Source organism: Ciconia boyciana, chromosome 2 (genome assembly GCF_034638445.1).
Source record: "Ciconia boyciana chromosome 2, ASM3463844v1, whole genome shotgun sequence".
In the NCBI taxonomy this organism is placed as follows: Eukaryota; Metazoa; Chordata; class Aves; order Ciconiiformes; family Ciconiidae; genus Ciconia; species Ciconia boyciana.
This window is the reverse complement of record NC_132935.1, coordinates 136,395,721-136,415,351: the sequence shown is the minus strand read 5'-3', so window position 1 is coordinate 136,415,351 and position 19,631 is coordinate 136,395,721. Positions and strand designations below refer to the sequence as shown.

Sequence of the window (19,631 nt, the reverse complement as noted above, 5' to 3'; positions counted from 1 at the left end):
TCTTTCAAATGTGTTAGGAGACTATAGTCTCCTGCTAGAATTAAAATAAATGTCTGTATTGAACCGTCAAATGCTATATTCACAAAGTCAGTCAAAAGACCATTGTAGGATGGACTCAGTCACAAAGTTATGGCTTCATCCTCATTTAATCCATAATGTGAGCAGGTATGGGATGGATTTTAGCCATTAACCCATTACAGCACAGGAACAATTTCAGTGCAATTTTCTGCTTTGTTTTCCTTTCTTTCTAATCAAAAGGTGTTTATGTAAGCCTCTATTCTGCAAATTTAATGAAGAACCCACTTTAACAAGTAAATACTGGGATTTTGATAGATATTCAACCTGGGCCACAAAAGGGTTTTAGGGTTTTTTTGTTTTGATGTGTAATGAAATGTCAATGGTATATTTTAATAAATGTATTCATACAAAGTCTGCTTTTAATTTCACGAGATCCTAACTCCAGCTTCATCAGGCTTATCTTCGTGCCATTGCTGGATCTTTAATTCTTCTTTTGTTAGTCTCTTAAGAGTCCGTATAACTTTTAACAGGAATCTAGCTGAGCCAAAAAGGAAATCATCTCAATAATGCTGCATGCCAGTGCTTTGTGTACATCTCATTATCACAATATGCTAAGTCAGTCAGAGGCTAAGCATGATATTGAAAACACAAGAGGAAGTCCTTATGAAAGTAAAACTGTTCTTCGTAGTAGAAGACTGGTAGTTCACAATCATCCAGATGTCTCAGGGTTGATCAAAAATGTAACAGCACCTAGATACTCAGTTACTTACAGGACTGCTCTTTATCTCAGTGTCATATCAATCTATTGTAAATATTTTGTCAAGGGTTTTGCATAAGGCTGGGGAGAAAGTTGGATTACTTTCATCACTGATAAAGCAAACAATGCAAAGTCGTACTGTCAAAAGGAGTAAATGTGCCTGTGCTTTCCTCATCCTCATTTTTTTAAACCACTAACAATGTCATTCATTCTGAACGCCAAGATTACAAAGAGTAAAAGGACTGTTTATTCAAAAGACCTTCTGAAAATGGCATAGGAAATAGGAAGCCTTGCATTTATACTGGTAATCCCTCACCTCCTAACAACACTCATCTGCTAGGGAGAGAGAAGTGTTGTAACATCTGGCTCACTTTGCTGAGTTTTCATCTTCTGTTGGGAGGGCTGATGTCATGTAAGGAACAGAGAAGCAGACTAACTATTGTAAATGAGAGGCAGCAGCAGTGCTTATCCTGGGAGCTGGGGCTCATGGATCAGTTGAACAGCTGCCTGCAGCCCCCATGTGTTGATTCTGGCCCATTAACCATCCTATTAATCTTCAAAAAGCTTTAAAGCACGAGTGTTTTGGAGAGTGAATATAGGTGAGAATTTGCAGGTGTCATTCACACAATACAGCCATCTTCCATGCTCTTTCCAACAAACAGTCTATTTTCAACTCCCAGTCTATTAAAGCACAGAAGGAAATTCTTTCCACCACCTTTTACCCCGTCTGAAATTTCTGAGCGCATCAGGATTTTTAACATTTTGCAAGATGGCAGTGCAAAAGCAAAGGAACAGAAAGTCAGTTTATAAGAATCAGAAGGATATTTGTTTTGGAAAATTTATACACTTCATTCAACCCACATCCTTTAACTTTCAGTTTTTGAGTGTCACCACAATATATACTGCTGCATGAGTCATCTCAATCCTGTATCAACCTACATTTCAATTCTCTGTAATATTCTGTTCTATTCTTTTGGGAAAGAACAGCATATAAGAACAGGGCAATTTTAGGCAATTCGAAGGTTATACCATGCTTGACACCTGATTTCACTTTAGTAACACCTGCCTGAAGAATAATTAGCAGGCCACTTTTAAAGAAAGAACTTCCATACACCACAGATGGCATTTTTCATACCAGACAGGCAACGATGTATGTTGGAAGTGAGCCAAACTGTCTGCAAAAACTGTGAGAAATTCAAGACAGACATCTGAGTGGAAGGAAAGTTTTACCTTCCTCAACACCCCTACCCCCCTGCAACCATTCGGGAACATCTGTTCAAACCTACCTCTATATATAACGCACTTTATTTTTCTTATCTACTAATGTCACAAATTACAGGAGAAGGAAAGGAGCAGAGCAAGTTTCTTTTATATTGGTTATGAAACCTACGATTTAATAACATAACGTGATGATTTGCCAGCTATAGAAATCCCATATTATAAGACTCTTGTTAGAACCAAGAACAAAATTTTCTTAACTGGCTAGTAATATGGGGTCCTCAACTCAAATTTCCATAAAGTGGTCCTAATTTTCACTGTGTACTCAAAACTTCGTTGAAATCAGGATACCGTGTGTCATAACAGAGGCACAAAGTCAACAGTCACTTTGGAAATTATTGGCTAATGTCTTAATCCTGGACTGTTCACTGATTTGTATGAACTTTTGTGTGTACTTTGGGCTAAATCCAAATCCCTGTGAAATCAATCGTAATCTTTCCATTGCCATCTATAGGCTTTACATGAAGTCCTTTGCTTCCTTAGAAGAATCTTTACTTCTTTCTTGCAAAAATATTCTATATAAAAGGAGTCCTGAGAACTCTTCATAATATTGTCATCAGAATCAAATGTCTTACGCAAATATGCTAAAATTAGAAAAGTAACCGCTCTATGTTGTATTTAGTATCGCTTATGAACTAAAAAATTGTGCATTTTGTTTCCACAGTTCCAAAGAATAGGTATATACATGAGAATTATAGAAATACATATACAAAATTATTTACAATGTGTTCTAATTGCAAACTAGGGCTTTTTTTCTCCCCTGGTAGTTTTTACTCTCTTAAATGCATTTCTGTGGTGACTGCATAAAATTTTTCTAAGGGCACTTTTCAAGATAAATTTTTAATTTGGGAAAATGCCCATTTCAGTATTTTCTCAGCTGTGCATGTGACTTTTTTGGCAAATAATGTGGTAAGCATTCAGAATAGGCATATTTCTAAAAACCCTGCAGTCCATAACCAAACATAGGTAACACATGCAGTGTCTATATATTCATGGTGACACTAAGGATGAGAATCTGTCCCTAAATACTAAACCACTTTTATAGATATTTGCCATGTTCATTGCTTCATATGGTTTTGGAGCACACTTGTATAACAAAAAACCCATGATAGTATCATGTGGTTATAAGACAAGAAAGTTCCTACAGAAATCAGTCATTGTGCTGTTTACTTAAAGGATGAGTGAATCTGAAACTTGTTGGTCACTAATGTAAAATAACATTTTACAAGGGTTCTCTCTCTTAATGGATGCTAAATTTTCAAAATTTGCAAATAAAATCCAAACATCAGCAGAAAAGTACTTATGGCCAAATATTGTCTCTCTCTTGAGAGAGAGAAGTATATCTGTGGACTAGTAATGTTATTTTGTTAGACATTAGAACTGAATATTTAAATTCAAGTATATAACCTTAATAGATATAAACATAATAGGTAAAAATTTCTAAAATAATCATGTTGGTACAAAAAAATACGAAACCATTTATGGAAAGGATAGGGAGGTGGCAATATGCTTTATTCCAGTCAATTAGTCCTCTGAACAGAACTAATGCCATTTTAATTATTATTTAATGTCCTGGATCACATTCTTATACCTTATCTCAACTATATCTTTCACTTCTGCTTTGAAGAACCACATATTTACTCTTTTTTTGTGAGTCCTGTTAGGGGAAGGAGTCAGGGTCACCAGGGTTGGAAGAGGTTGTCATAGAAAGCATTCAAAGGCCAAATGAGATAAAAAAAGAACAGAACCAAGTCCTCACAGCACATTTAGTAGGGCACTGAACCTAATCCCAAAAGGTTTACTGGGCCTATGATATAAGGTGGCCAGTACAAATTACTTGAGTCCCTTGTTGTTTATCCATTAAAAAGGCTATTTCAAAACTTACCTTTCTTTAAAACATCTTTGGAGTCTGTCTATGGAAAAGCACTGCAAAAAAGAGAACTATGATTATTTCCTACTACAACTACTATTTAACAAGCTCATCATTTACAGTACTTTTTGGGGTCTTCTCTGTTTGTTGATACTAACCAAGTCTACTGCCCAGGTGACTGTTTTCAACTGAATTAAAGTAAAGTTTCACCAAATTTCCGCAGATAGGAGTCATGCCAGTTCAGATGTCAGAAAAAGGACAACGGCTAACAGATCTGCATGCACGACTTGGACAGGAGTAATAAATGGCTGAGAAACTTCTAATACATTTGCAGTTTGTACAGATGACTGTGATAACCTCTTATTATGCCATATGGAGGCCCTGACTAACAGCCAGGCCTTAAATTACATTGAAATTGATTCCTATGCTGCAGCTTTCAGCTGTAAATGATGTCAAAAGACTATAGGCTTAAAATGAAAATGAATAGAAATATATAAAAGCAAATGAGCTCTAGTATGTCCTTATTAATCTGAGGTAATAATGTGCATCATCACTGAAGCCCTGTGCCAGTTATTTCTGGCTATCAGCTACATTGCCTTTTTAAAATTAATGTAGACATCAGGTTGTGTACAGAATTCTCCCTTTCAATCTACACATATTACATAACGATATTAAATTACAGTACATAATTGGTTAAACATTACTCTTTAAAATTTCTTGAATCTTGTAGCCGATCTTAAATACTGCATGTACTCTATTAAATACAAGCTCACCCAAGAGACATAAACTGACTAAAGCCAGGAAATTCTAAATGAAGGCTCAAGCTGACATTTTGTCCCTAACTTATATAACTATGTTTCCTCAGAGCTACTAAGAGTGCATGTCCTAATGGTGTTTCTTTCTTTATTTGTACAAATAATATTATTGCAGCAGTCAGAGCCTTCATTTAAGAAAGCAGGATACATAAGCTACCTTGAAACTTGGCCTGTGGTGGAAGGACGTAGGTATAGAGTCTCTCCTTCTTGTGCTCCTTTTTTGACTATTTTTTTATCCAATGAAAAGAAAAGAAAGTCAAGAAAAGATAAGCATTTCATTAAATTCCCAAATTACTTTCAATTTGTGATTTAATAAATTCAGCCAGCTTGCGATGGTGTTAACCACACCTCTTGAACTGCTATTATCAAAATAAATCTGAAAACAATGAAGCCATAGTAAACGAAAACACAGAATAAAAATTCAAGAGTCATAAGGGAAGAGAAAGAAACCCTGCAAATAATATATAGTCTTGTACCCCAGAGACAGCAGAAAAAAGAATTCTTATGATCCATCATGTTGAAAATTAAACTGTTAAACATCACTGCCTTTTTACAGTAAGTTATATTTTCTGTGTATTTTTCCTAAGAGTACACATTTCTGTGTCTGGCTCAGCAATATGCTAACAACAGAACATCAAAGAGAGGTAGACTCTGGACAGATACGGTATCAAAATTACTGTAACTCAAAAAATACATCATTAGTCCTCAGAAGCAGGATTCATTGACAATAAGTCATGCAAAGTGATTAGCCACTATTTAATAACAGGAACTAATAAAGATAAATAAACCAAACTAGGTTTCATCACATTTCACTCTACCACCAAGTGCCTATACAACTTTGGGCAAATCACGATCTTAGGGCTTGATTTTGTCCATCTGTTAAATGGTATAGTCTTAGCTATACCATATGGCTAGATTGGTAGTAGAACCCTCTGTTGGTCTGCAGACAGATATAAGCCAATGAAGATAAAACAAAACTTCAAGTTATGGTTGAAAAGCCTTTATCCATAGCTGTTTTCAGCAACAATATTATGCTAAAACTTTGATATGAAGTCATAATATGTTACAGCAGGTGATTGATCCCAGGGGCTTCCATAAGACAGTTTTTGAATAATTGGGGTATTCGGAACAAGGTGAGACATCATCTGCATTGATGAGTCCTGAGCAGACCCACTAACCCACAAAGTGGAGTTAAAGCACAGGGCATTCATTGCTGCTATGTGTGGCTTGAATATTAGCTAGCTGAAATCTGGAAGAAGCATGTCTGTATTTCCGTGGGGTTGTGCTGCTAAGTAAATTCCTTCAAGGCCATGGTAAGAAGCTCACTGTGCTGAGACTTCATAGCTTCAACTTCTGCCAGTGTGGGATCTCTGCACCATATTGCACTTACCAATGGTGTACCCACAAAACAGTTGTTTAAAGCCACCAGAGGTCTTTAAGTAATCTGAGAGGTTACTACATACAGTTAGCACCTTACAGCCAAATTCAAAGCCTGAGCTGCTTTTAAAGCATGGGAGGCAATCAATTTTGTTAGTCTTCTTTTTTTCTGTAATATAAAGTTACATAGTTTGGTCCTTTGTTTGAAGGTTCATTCAATTATCTACACAAAAATTCTCCTAGCTCTGTAAATCCATTTGCACAGGTTTCTCTCTCTTCAACCTGTGCTTTAAGTCTCAACAGATTCAGTTAAAACAGGAAAATGGAAAAAGACTATCTTTCTCAATAGGAAAAAATTCTTCCTGGTAATGAGATTATTATGGCTCACAGATTGCCATCATCACACATATTGGCTGCTGCCCCACTGCAAGTATCCCAGTCAAATCACAGTGCCGCCAACAGAATACACCTCCCAAAATGCCTTGGGCTAGGAACAGATTACTGGTGCACTTCAGGTAATGTAAATAAAGCACTTCCATTTGGTTTGTAAAATGTCAACTCAAACTTGGCTGATCCCTTTTCAAATTCCATCTTAAACAGCAACAAACAGCAACAGTCTTAGACAGCAACAAACAATTCTGCACACCTGAAAAGGCATTTTTGGCAAACAGAGTATTTGAAAGACAATAATCTTCTCTCCCCTCTTTACTAGCAAACCAAGTCACATTATATTTGACTAAATCTCTGTTGTTAAAATGTGTTATTTGAAAATTCAAGATGCTTTTTTTCAACTTTTCATTCTAATTTTTAATTTTGAAATTTAGCTATGTTTCATTTAAGAGGGAGAAAAAAATAGCCAAGAATAAAAAGCTTTAGACTGAATCACTGGGGCTTTTTTCCTGTTTTGATAATCACCACCACCACCACCCAAAAAACTTTCCCATCCAACCTTGAAATCAAAAATATCAAGTATTCACAAGTAGTTGGCTTACTTCTCTATCCTACTCCCATTCTCAGCAATTTTGTATCACAAAGGCATTTGAAAAAGAACTGAGAAACAAATGCAAAACCCCTTAACTGCTTCAATCAATAAAATGCTCTGAAGTCTCTAAAGAAATGAATTACCCATTGCTTGGATATTTTAAACTAAAATGATAATGACAACAATTAATGTGCAAGAAAGATCAAACCTACAGTGGAAAGGATTTGGAAAACAGACACAGAGTTCTTGATCACATTTTACTTTTGTGATGCCCTACTGCTCCACATAGCAGAGCTTCAGTGAATGCTCACAAGCATTTACTAGGATATGCACATTTCTTGCTCACTCTTTCTTTCACTCAGCTCCTTCTATCACACTACCCAGTCCAATTAATCTCCAAAGTTTTTTGAGATATTTCAGTTTTTTCTCCTGAGCAGCTTTATTGAACAAAGGCATGATAATATAAGTATGCATCCCCTCCTGATATTTATTCCCTTTCATCCATTTCAACAAGGTCCAACAAAATAACCCTTTATATTTGCTCTAAATCTGGAAAAATGGTTGAACAGACTGGTGTTGTTTTTGGCTGAACACATCATTAGCTGCTAGATGCCTTTTTCCTGCTAAAGGAAAGAGTTTCCCAAATGGATCAAGGTAGAAGGTTTATCCAAGATTAAACGCCTAAATTTGAAAACATAGCTTTGTGCTGTCCACAGACAGATTAATTTCCGAAAGACCTGAAAAAGGCAGAGCTGCTTAGGACTTTTAAAAAAAAAACACTTTAAGTATCCTATGAAATCACTGTAGAGAGACCAGAATTATTTAAAAAGGATTATTTATTAAACATATTTCTTTACAAAGTACAATCAATGATTTGCATTAAATTTTGGGTTTTGGTATTTGCCTGTATGTACACAAAAGCTTATAACAGAAAATGTGTCTTGATTTTACACATGGGACACAATACTGATTTACCTTCATATTTTGATTTCTACCAACATAAGCAGTTGATAATAACTTTCAGCTTATCTGCTGTTTTTTTAAACTGAAGATGAAGCGACAACATTTCTGCAGAGTGTCAGTATTTATCAATGTACTCAATTATGACAAAGTAGAAATGAATAATCCTTTGGGAAGTTTCCACCAAGCATGAGTGGAACATGACATTTTTTGGCAGGTTACTGGACTATCCTTATGATCCTAAAAATCATTTTTTGCAGTTATAAGATAAGAAGAATTGAGGAGCTAGGTAAGTTTAATAATACCCTATTAGCAGCAGTTGATAGTAAATGCAACATAAGGTTTGTTTTGTCTGTCATACAAGGACGTGTCCTAGCAGACACTATTGTATTGTTCTCTACTTGAACAAAAGTATCTGCATGTATTGTATGTCTTTGGAAAAACAAAACAAAAATAAAGAGACAAAAAGCCATTTATTGTCATGAGTGACTATTGCCATCAGCTAATATGAATGCATTGCTAAAATTAGTGAAGACAGGAAAATGCTGTAAAGTAAATATATACAGAGTTAAAATACATTTCTTATCCACTAGATAGTGATTTTGTGGCACTGTGGTTTTCAGAATATAACGTCTGTTGAGAGCAATGTAATTTTCAGTGCAAGCTAAAGCAAAAATACCTGCCCGCTGTCATAAACATGACAAACAAATCTGGAATGTTCAAAGTAAGTTCGTCTTCCACTTCTCCACTCTTGAGGCACCTTTAAGACATGGCACTTACTGTAAACCATCTAAAAATCAAGAAAAGCAGACACAATAAGCCTGAATTTTCCATAACAACCTTAAAAATCACTGCCAGAGTCACTTGCATACGTAAACGATGCCTGTGTAAGGCTTGCCAGCAAAGCATCTTTCCTGAGAACGGAGCTGGGACACTCTCTGTGTATCATAAGTGTGCGTGCTCAGAGCTGTGATCGCTGTCGTGGCTGTCATCGTTCGCTAGTGAGTCCCCCGTGTGCTGGAGACCAGCTGCGCCGATGCCAGAGAGCTCGGAGGGGAGCAGCGTGCCCTTTTTCACATTCACCAGTTCCTTCTCCCGGGCTGCTGCCCCTTGCTGGCCCCCTTTTACCCGCTTCCACTTCATTCGTCTGTTCTGGAACCAAACTTTTACCTTCGCAGAAGAGAGACAAAACAAGAAAATAAAGATGGGGTCACTGAAGGTAATAACGATCTTCTAGCTGTAGCACAGCACTTGAGTTTTTTCTGTTTTTTAACGTGCAACACGCTGCCTTTCTGTCTGTATGGTAAAAAGCTTAGCAAGCCTTCCCTGAGGAGCAGTTTTGGATAGGACATGAACCCTGGGATGTGAGGATAATGACTGCAAAGGAGGGAAAGTGTTTACCGCAAGAAGGCAGCCGGGCTATCTGCAGCAGATAGCTCCACAGGAAGATCTCGGAGTCCTTTAGAAAACATTAAGAAGTTAACATACTCTTGAAGAACTTATTAACGCCATTCCACAGGCAGAGAAACAGAGGCAAAATGGTACCCATCAAGGGACCGTGCAGAAGAACCTACCTCTCATGTAACAGAGAGCCCAGTCTGCTGGCAGGACCCATACTGCTGCGCCCCGTGCTGATAGTGCTGTTAATTACCCTTCAAAGGAGGGCAGTTACTTTGGAAAGGAACCGGCACCAAAAAGTTTGCATTGCTTTCTGCCTGTTTCTTTCTGTAAACTGGTGGTAAGTTTCAGGTGGAGCATTTGAAAAGCTCCCTTTTTTTTTTTTATTTGCTGAAGTATCTGAAAGAGCATTTCTTACTGTCGAAACCTACGACTTCCCTGTCTACTTCACAAATGTTTTTAAATGATTGTAGTTGACTGATCCTCGATTCTACTACATTTAGCCATAAACCCTGGTCAAAGTTTTCAGCCAAATAAATACCCGCAAAGCCAGAGGGCAAGACATTTACAAATTTGAGTCAAAATCAGCAAATAATTTCAGATGAGAATGGAAGAGAAATTCATTGCGTGAAAGATTAAAAATGTATCTGTATTCAAGTCACATTAAGCCCCAAGATTTCACTCCAGCTGAAACTCATTTCCCCCCCTCTCCTTCTCTGTATAGAAATATAGGGGGGGGGAAGTGAACCTAAACTATTTGCACAGTTCTAAAGTACCAGCACTGCAAACCACAAGGACTTTTTTTTCAATAGCCAAAAGAAAAGAAAAAAACAAAAGATGTTCATAGCATCTGTCAAATATGTTATACCAGATTAAAGGCTGATTTCAAATCAACTTAAAATATTATCACTGAAAACAGTATGAAGAGAAGACTGTTGGGTTTGATCCATTTAGAGTTCACGTTGCTAAAAAATCTCGTGCATGTGTGTCTGTGCAGCTCTTCACTTGAAGGTTCCAAAGAAAAATAAACAATGTCTGCAACTTTTCACTTGGAAAGAAAACAAGAAAGCTTGCAATGTCAGTGTATCCTTTGCTGCGTTTAGCAGAATGTGTTTCAGAGTTTTAAAAGAAACAGCAAGGAACACACACAGCAGGACACATTGTACAACATGAGTAGTAGAGCCACAAAAATGCTGTTTTGCTGAATCTGTCTTATACATCCAGGAAACATTGCTGTGTTTAACCTTTACTATCACTTTGAATTTTACATTAAAATTTTACTACAGTTAAACTGATAGTTAACATCACTAGCTGTATGTACGTATGTGGGAAGGGAGAGAGGTATATTTATTTTTTTATACTCTAAATTCCTGTTATAGCCAATGTGAGCTGTTAAAACCAATCACTTGGGATCAGAGCAAAATGATTCCAGGTTAGTTAAGAGCCTCAAAGCACAGCACATCCTTTCCTTTAGTCAACTCATCAGAGCCAAAGAATCTGGCTTGTAAAGTGAAATGAGTGTAAAGGGGAAGGTATTTATTTCTGGCTGCTGAGATGTTGGGAATTATCATACTCGGGTCACGTATCAGAGGTGTCCATGGAAACAGTGTCTTCAAAAGGGTACAGCATTAGTACAGCATTGGCAGCTTTCTGGGGGAAGTTAAGATGTCATTTTGTTTATTTTTGGTTTTTAAGACAATGAAGTTTCTCTTGTAAAAGACACCACTATACTGGTGCCAGACAGTGCACCAGTGATGCAACTGCAGTCATAATCTAAACATCAAAAATAATAGACTTTGGGTTCAACCCAGTACCGCAGGATATTATCACTCTTCTTCTGAAATAAGGGACCAGAGAATTTTACTCGATAAGAAGAAATGACAGGCTTGGAGTGATGTTTAAAAGATCTAAGCAATTCTCTGGATATCTTTACGTCCTTGAAAATTCATGGAGTAAGTCACAGCATTGAAAGCCTAAAACAAAATAATAATGTATACAAAAAGTGGTTTCAAGAAAAATAACGGTGATGCATTTGAAGCAAAAAATTTCAATGCACGACCTGGATTCAACCCACTTTAACTTACTGGAACAAGGAGGCATCCAGGCAAACCACCTTCCAGATGCATCCATTTCATTTTTGGATACTTGAGAAACTGAAGCTGATACTCCTGCAGTCATTGTCAGAAACTGTTCTGGCTGGGACAGGCGTGAGCAGGATGATTGCTGCCTGGCTCCTGATGCAGGTGCTCATTTCTGTTCTCCTCTCACAGATAGAGCTAAACTCTCACATCTGCTCGCTTGACATATTTGACTCCAATTTAATAAATTATTCTTTTTTGTTTTCCACTTTTTCTTACACTATTTTGTTGCTGCTGCTTTTTATAATTCAGGTCACTTCACAAAACCACAGTCGAGAGCAGTCTCTCTCCTTGAGTGTTAAACCCAGGAGAACCGAGTGGCACCAGCTTCCAGGTAATGAGTAGCCAAGGACAGGCTGGGGAGTACCCCTTCATTCAGATCATCTACCCTCAGACTGGCTCATCTGACCATGCCCTGAAATGCCTCCACCAGGGATGAGTCTAGGTCAGCATCTATATATTAATTTATATAAATCAATTAAAGGATGACGATTTCCCTTTTCAAGAATAACCGCAAGATACATTTGTAAATTACTCAGAGGATCCAGCATGCAACGCTATGTCTGCACATGACCCACTGTCTGGGAAACATGGCATTTAACGGAAGTAGGGCTAAAAGCACTCTGGATACCTTTGCATGCACTCTCTTGAGTGTAGGGGAAAGAGAGGAACCCTGGCACACCCATAGGAGAATATATACTACTGACTGGCATATAGCCTGTCAGGCTTCTCATAAAGAGAAAATAGGAACAATTTAAAAAAGAAAAAAAAGGAAAAAAAGCGCTTTAGACTTTTTTATTAATTACTTCAAATAATCTGCATCTGATTTACTAAGAGGATATCAAATAAGAAATGTCTTTATCTGGTATGTCAAAGATGATTTTCAAAAGCTAGAAATCAATTATAGTAAAGTTTATTACTGAAAATATTATGCATTTATTTTGATGTCATTTGGTGCATTAATCTACAGAGGTAGTCTTATATGAGGGAATACGTTACGTATTTTTTGTATATATTTCTTTATGTCCTCCATTATAAAGTACTGAAATCCACTTTTGACCTGATCCAAAGTACACTAATGTCAGTGTGAGTTTTTCCATCAAGTTCAATGGACTCTAGATGAAGTCTTTAATGCTCATGTGCTAATAATATGAGACAGGTCCTTCACTTGTTATTTCCTCTAGAGATCAAATTCAGATATTGGAATTTTGAACTTCCTTTGGAGCTGAAGAGTCAATTATGGAGGGTATAGTTGTTACTGATATGTGATCCATCTATATTTTAGTAATGGGAAGGAAGTGAAGAAAACTTTGTGTGAAGTACTTCAGAGTGTCAGTTTATCTGGATTCATGGAAAACTGTGCTTTTCAAACACACGATTCATTTGAAACTTACAGGTGTTGCACAAAACATGCATCAGAACAAAACACCCTGAGAAACAAAAAGGAGAGAGGAGAAAGAAAGAGGAGAGAGAATGAAAGAAAGAGAGAAAGAAAGAGAAAGAGCAAGAGAGAAAGGAGAGAATGACTGAAGGAAAAATAAAGGAAAAATAGAATAAAAATAAAGGAGAGAGAAGAAGCTCTTACTGAAGTGAACTTGAAAAACTCTTGAACTTTTTTCCAGTGAAAGAACTAGCTTGTTCCATTTACAACTTTTGCAAAAACGAAATCCTTTTAAGTAGTTTAAAGATCTATTATGACAAACTTGATACCGTAGGTTTTATGAAGCTTTTTATGCTGTTTTTCAAGTCCAAGTTAGCTCCAGCAGGAGCTGAGAGTGCTCACCACCTCCCAGAATCAGGTCCTGATTGCCTGTTATTTATTAAAATGCAATCCCTCTTCTCCATCCTCTGACTAGCACAACTTAACTGAATAGAGTAAGCATATGTATGTACGGAAAACAAAGGAAGTGGAGGGAAATGAACTATATTAAAGATGATGGTAGCATTAACAGCTGTTTCTAAATCAGCACTTATGAGCCAGTCTATTGAGCACATCTGCTTACTGGCACGAAAGCACAGTCTCTTTTCCCTTAGTCAACAAGTTGTTTAGCATCTGCATCTCCACATCTGATGATTAGACTTTTACTTAAGATACAAGTAAATGATTTCACATTGCGCATCTCCTGATGTACAAGAGAAATGTTTTTGCTGTGACCAATTTGTTTTAAGGTCTACTCTGCAGGAATCATGGGAGGAGATTCAAAACAAGGGGGTTGGTCTTATTAGTGTCTACATTACTAAAGTAATCATTATATACTTACGATATATAGGTCCTTTATAGGCTTAAGGGCCACATTATGTGCTGTCTTGCATGTATATCTTTAATACAACTTCATGATTAATGATGCGGATATCAATGCATCATTTTGGTTCCAAATGAGCATATCACCTAAACTTCTGATTTAATACTCCTTCTGCAGTAGAGACCTTCAGTCACAGTAACTTTAAGAACAGTTGACTTCTACCATGCTCTGTAGAATGCAGATACTTCCTTTCGACACAGGATTTTAGCGTTCTGTACTTACAGAGAAAAACTAAACAGACACCTTTTATAATTAATGAGTATTTCTCAATAAAGACATTCTTGTATGAAAAATGAAAGCACAACTGAATTCAAACTACCTTAGTTACACCATCTACTGTCTTTCTTCTTTTAAGAAAAAAGAGATTTCTCTTTAAAAAAGCTCTTTTCTGAAATGAAAGATTCTTTCCTAAAGTTAGGTTTTCTATTCCAGGTTTTAGTGGCATGAGTCCCAAACGAGATTAAAATTTGAGGCCTGATATCTCGCAAACCTTAAAAATTAGAAACAAGAGCACTGTGCCAGTTGAAACTATTATTTTGCTATAAGGGATGCATATTTCTAAGTATGAGTCTTTGAAGTCAGTATCCCAAATTCCATGTTTTATTATACCTAAATGATGTGTCAGGAAGACCACATCACCAAGTCTTTTAAGCGTTCTGCCCCTGGTCAGCCATTGTCCAGTTTCTTTTATTATTATTTTTTTTAATCTGTCAATTTACTTTCTTCTAATGCAGACAAACATATGGATAACAAAAAATAACCCTGACTTTTCAAAATTAGAAAAATTGAAAAGTTTACTTCTCAACTTTCTTTGGCTCTGAAAACGTTCCAGTTATTTTTAGATAGTACACTTACGCTGCCAAGTTTTAAAGAAAGTCAAACTCCTGAACTTTACAGAAATCACTGGTGTTATACAGCTGAAACTTACCTTTTTCGCATATATAGAGATAGTATTTTTGTGATAATTTATTCAACAGACTTATAAAAGCAAATAGGAATGTAAAACCAGGAAAGTTTCTTTTCCTGTTCTAGACTATGAATAAATATAAGGGTTGGAAGAATCAAATCTATTAGTTTAATATATTTACAGAAATGGTAGTCAGAGTTATCAGATCACTTCAGTGACTAAAGATAACATGAGATTTTTAAATAGTTCAGCTGGATTTCAGTCGTGCTGGATACATGGGGGAGTAAGTTAAGGTAGTTTTATTCAATTACTTTTAAATTTCTTCCTTATATGATTTAAAGAAATTCCAATTTGTATTCTAAAAAACACCTCTTAAAAAACTTATATATATTTTGAGCTTAAAACCAGTTTAAGTAAATCTGAGTATTAAATTTCTTCTTAGTTATTATGAAAGAATACCAAAATACCTGAAATGGAGAAAATTAACTTTTCTTTGGAAATGGATGAGTGGTACCAGAACCTTCTGATTAAAATTGCTTAAGTCACCTGCTCACTGATTTAAAGCAATCCGCTCCATGTTACGTTACAGGACTTTGCACCGAATGTGCACAAGTACTTTGCAGCAGCTGTTGAGAAAAAGGGGAGGTTTTGGCAGGTGCACAAAGGACAGCTGGAGCTTTTGGCACCCAGGAAGGTGTAGGAGTGAGTTCTGGTTTTTCGTTACATAGAAGTCAGTTGAGGTTTGGGTACTGCTTAGGTGATACATTCTCCTTTCTACCTCCCACGTTTAGACAGGGATGGAATAAACATTATATTTCAGAGGGGAGCAGTGATAGGAGTATTTCATTCCAGTTTCAGAAGTCTTTGAGAGCACTCAGTTTACCTCCTTCTACTCCATCCAAAGAACTGCCACCTTCACCACCAGTGATCTTCAAAATTTCATGATCAAACAGCTAACCCTCCCTATTCAAAACCTCTCTTAATTAGGCTTCAGAGTTAACATACCTTAAGCAGAATGGGACACACTATTTCAGGTTCTTTCCTCCTACTGGCTAGTTGTACATAATCGAAGGGAGTATTTTTTATAAAAATACTAAATTTTTATAAAAATATAGTCTCTTTTTTGTTCAGAGGCAAAGAAAGGCAATCTGTGGGGCTGCTGCTAGAACTCCCTCTACCTTATTCTCCATAATATATCTTTTTAGAGTCTACCTTCATCCAATTTCTTTGCATATATATAGAAATCTACAAAAGAAACACATGGTGGAAAACTAATTTGTGGGGAAGATCACCTTCAGCTAAACTTTGCCTCTTTGTGTAGGCATTTACTTGCATGAATTACTCACATGTAGAGCATTTTATTTCATGAGAAAAAAATTCTAACATGCATCATTCTGCACCCATTTTGCACAGGTCAACTGAGTGTGAAAGTTAAAAGATGGTGGGTACTCAAGACTGGCTTTTGGATGAGTATGTTGATGGTTTTTTCTGCTACTACTTTAGTAGAAAGGCAAATGTCAAGAAGCGGTACTCGGCAGAAAGCAACCTCTGACTATCGGCCCATGACAATCCTCTAGGGCTCTATGGCTATGGAAGCCATCTCCCTGCCCAAGTAAGAAGCACCCTTATTTGTATTCACTTAAACTAGTTCCACAGTTCATTACTTCAAATCTGGAGGGACCTTTTTGCCTTCCAAAACAAGCCAGTCCTGAGTCTTTTGACGGTAAACTAGCCTCAAAATCAACACCCAGTTTTAAAGCTAGTAAGCCTCAAGAAGCTGCAGCTGCTTTCCGCAGAGCCTGCCTTGAGGAGAAGGAACTAGTGAAACCAGAAAGAGATTCTACATTTTTCAATGCCCTGTGTAAAAAAAAAATCTCCTTTATTCTACATGTTCATTTATACCTCTCCAATACCATTTGTTCCTCACTGATTTCTTCTCTGTGTTTTTTAAAGTGACCATAAATGACAAACCTAAGAAGCTCCTATCTCCTTAAACAGGTGACAGAATAAGCCGCATATTTCCTGACTTGTGTCTAAGAAAGGGTAGGGGTAGGGGACAGCAGAGCCTTACTCACTTTGTAAAAGCAGCCGTATGGGCTGCTAATATTTCTGTCTATATTGCATATGCATCTTGGCACAGACAGAGGTTTCTCCCCACCCTGAACCCCACGGGGTTTCTCTGCAGGTGTAGAGTCCATTCACAACTAACAGCTTGAGGCACTTGGATCTTTGCACATGGAATTGCCTGTTTGAATTCAATCAATGCTGCAAAAGTAAATACGCTGTTTGAAGTTTTGCCATGTACTTTTTTAAAGAATTATTGTACAGATCAAAATTATGCACGAGTTATAATTAAGTTTGCCAGGAGCGTTCTTTCCTAAGAAAGAACAAACTGAGTTAGCACAGTAACTTACTGCTGGTATTTATATTGGTCAAGACAAATATAAAAGTATTGGTGAGTTTTATTTTATTAAGAGTGTTACTTTAAATAAAACAAACAATCTAAAGGATTGCAAGCCACACAGGCTCATTATTATAGTGTGTATAGAGAGTGCTTAACACATGGAAGCTTGGAATGAGCAGCTGCCTTTCAGGGAAGATGTGACAGCACAATAAATCAGGCAGATACGGTCAAGCTTGTCCTATCAATCCATTGTTTGATTTTGTTTGAAAGTATACAGGGGAATAATTTCACCACCTACCCTTAGAAATCTAGCTTCCTAAAGTAGGAAACTAGCCATGCTGTGTGATGCATGGAGAGACATTGACTCTTCCAGAGGTGGTTCAGAACAAACACCTAACTGAGGAACATGGAACTCCCTGGTTTCTCACCCAGGTGCCTAAGGGGAGCTACTCTTACTTTACCAGTCATGTGTAAAAAATGCAGTGATTAGCCTCCCCTGAGATCTGTGATGCTGAAAAGGATTTTAATGAAGTCAGTTGTGATTGGATTGAGGTAACCTGGTCTGGAGGAAACTTGTCTAATGGAAAACTTCATTTGTTATTTGTATAGTCATAACAATGCAGTGTTACAGTGTGGGTTATGGCCCCATTGCCCTACGTACTATACCAACATTGCCTAAATGCATTTTAATAATAATACTGCCTGCTTCTCTTTCTGGTAGAAAAAGGCATTACAAAGGCTTCTTCCTTTGTCACTCATCCCATGTTGGTACCATGTACATGGAAGCCAAACACAGATGCAAAAGCACTCTTCATTTTGACAAAATTTTGTCTTTTGTCTATGCAAAATCAATGGCTTCAGGTCTTCTATAAATGATTGGTGGCTTCTGGGTGGGTATTGGAAATTAAAGTCAAGAAGAAATAAACCTTCTCATTGCCATCAGCAGAATTTAATCTGACTAGGTGGGATTTTCCGTTTATGTTGGCAAACAGAAGGATTACATATTTGGACTGTTTATTCCGGTAACCTTAGCTAGCCTGCAGAACTGCAACATTACTCTTTTGATTAGCTCCATGCAAAAAGATCTTGTGAGGTGGAAAGATCTCCTACTCTTTCTATATTTGGCAGGACCAACTCCATAAAAATGTCCATTTTGCCACGCCTCTGATACCCCACTGCAGCTGCTTCCTCTCCTCATCCCACAGCAAGATATTAAAAAGTTTGCATGGAACTTTCTCCAAGTTTATCTGGATGTACAAAAAAGCCAAGAATGCGCTTGTCAAGGTTACAAATATCTAGGGAGCTAAGATAGTTTTTAGACTAGCTGGCTCTTCAAAATATAATAGAGGCCTGCCAGCTGAAAATTATTAACTGCTGGCTGAGCAGGGATTGTGAGTGCACTCCAGAAGAGATGGAGCAGGAATTATATGTACCTATACTGCTGGAATTCTTACAATACCATAATAGAGCCATCCTACCACCAGATGTGCTTATAATGCTCTCAAAGTGCACTCTTAATATCTAGGCAATTGAGGCACTTATTTCATTTCATCCTCCTGTCTTGTAACTCGGGTTTCCTTTTTAGGGAGTGATAGGATTACTTCCTTCTCCTGATCCATATGTTGTGAGGGGTTTTTTTCATTATTATTTTTGTGAAATGGCCTTCCATGAGGCATTTATGTTTGAACTGATCTTGTAAGTTGTTTCAAAAGTCAAATGGAGCCTTACTTTGATGACTGTAGAAAACTTTAATACCCTTATATTGCTTTTTAAATATGGTCAGACATATGTTTTTTTATACAGCTTGTTTAAATGCCAGAAAGGTAATTATGAAGTGTTAGTTGGTCAGTGCCTCTTTTAAGCTGTGTCATATGGTTGAAATTATCACTATAGTCAAGAGGAAGATACAGCTTTCTTAAGATAATAGGCGCCATGATTTATCTCACATCTTGGGAAATAACTGAAAGTTGTAACTTTAGGATGACCCAACAATACTTTCCCCAGATTATTTTTTGTTCTTCTGCCCTCTGAATAATATGATGCTTGTCATTTTTTTAAAACCTAGTAAAAACAATTATGCTAAACAATTCATTCCATCAGGGGTTAGGTCTGCTCTCAAACCTATTTTCTGAGCAGATATGTTAGTTCACCCAAGACCCACTGCTGGTTTTTGTCATTGCATTATCTGAAGCAGGTTTCAATTCTCTGTGTGCAATTTCAATGTTTCATGAGACATCAAGAGCACTTCCAACACAAACAGGTCTACAGCCTGTGATGAGATTATCACTTGTGTTTTCATTTATTGCAAATGAAGGAACTACTGCCTATCAGGTACCATTTTCTGCAATGCAGCCTTTGGGGGAAAAATAGTAAAGGAAAACTGTTCCAGAAATAGTAATTTTCTAAAAATGTTACCTCACTGGA

At 37.0% G+C, this 19,631-nt stretch overlaps 1 protein-coding gene across 2 annotated transcripts in view; it reads right to left on the bottom strand.

The window, feature by feature from the left end:
- Window positions 1–7,924: 7,924 nt before the first annotated feature.
- The window catches only part of MEOX2 (mesenchyme homeobox 2), a 54,677-nt gene continuing 42,970 nt past the window's right edge, over window positions 7,925–19,631 (bottom strand). For both annotated transcript variants that reach the window (XM_072854203.1, XM_072854204.1), the window contains one exon: window positions 7,925–9,227. In XM_072854203.1, coding sequence (XP_072710304.1) covers window positions 9,003–9,227 — 225 coding nt within the window. In that variant the 3' untranslated portion in view covers window positions 7,925–9,002. The remainder of the gene's footprint in view (window positions 9,228–19,631) is intronic.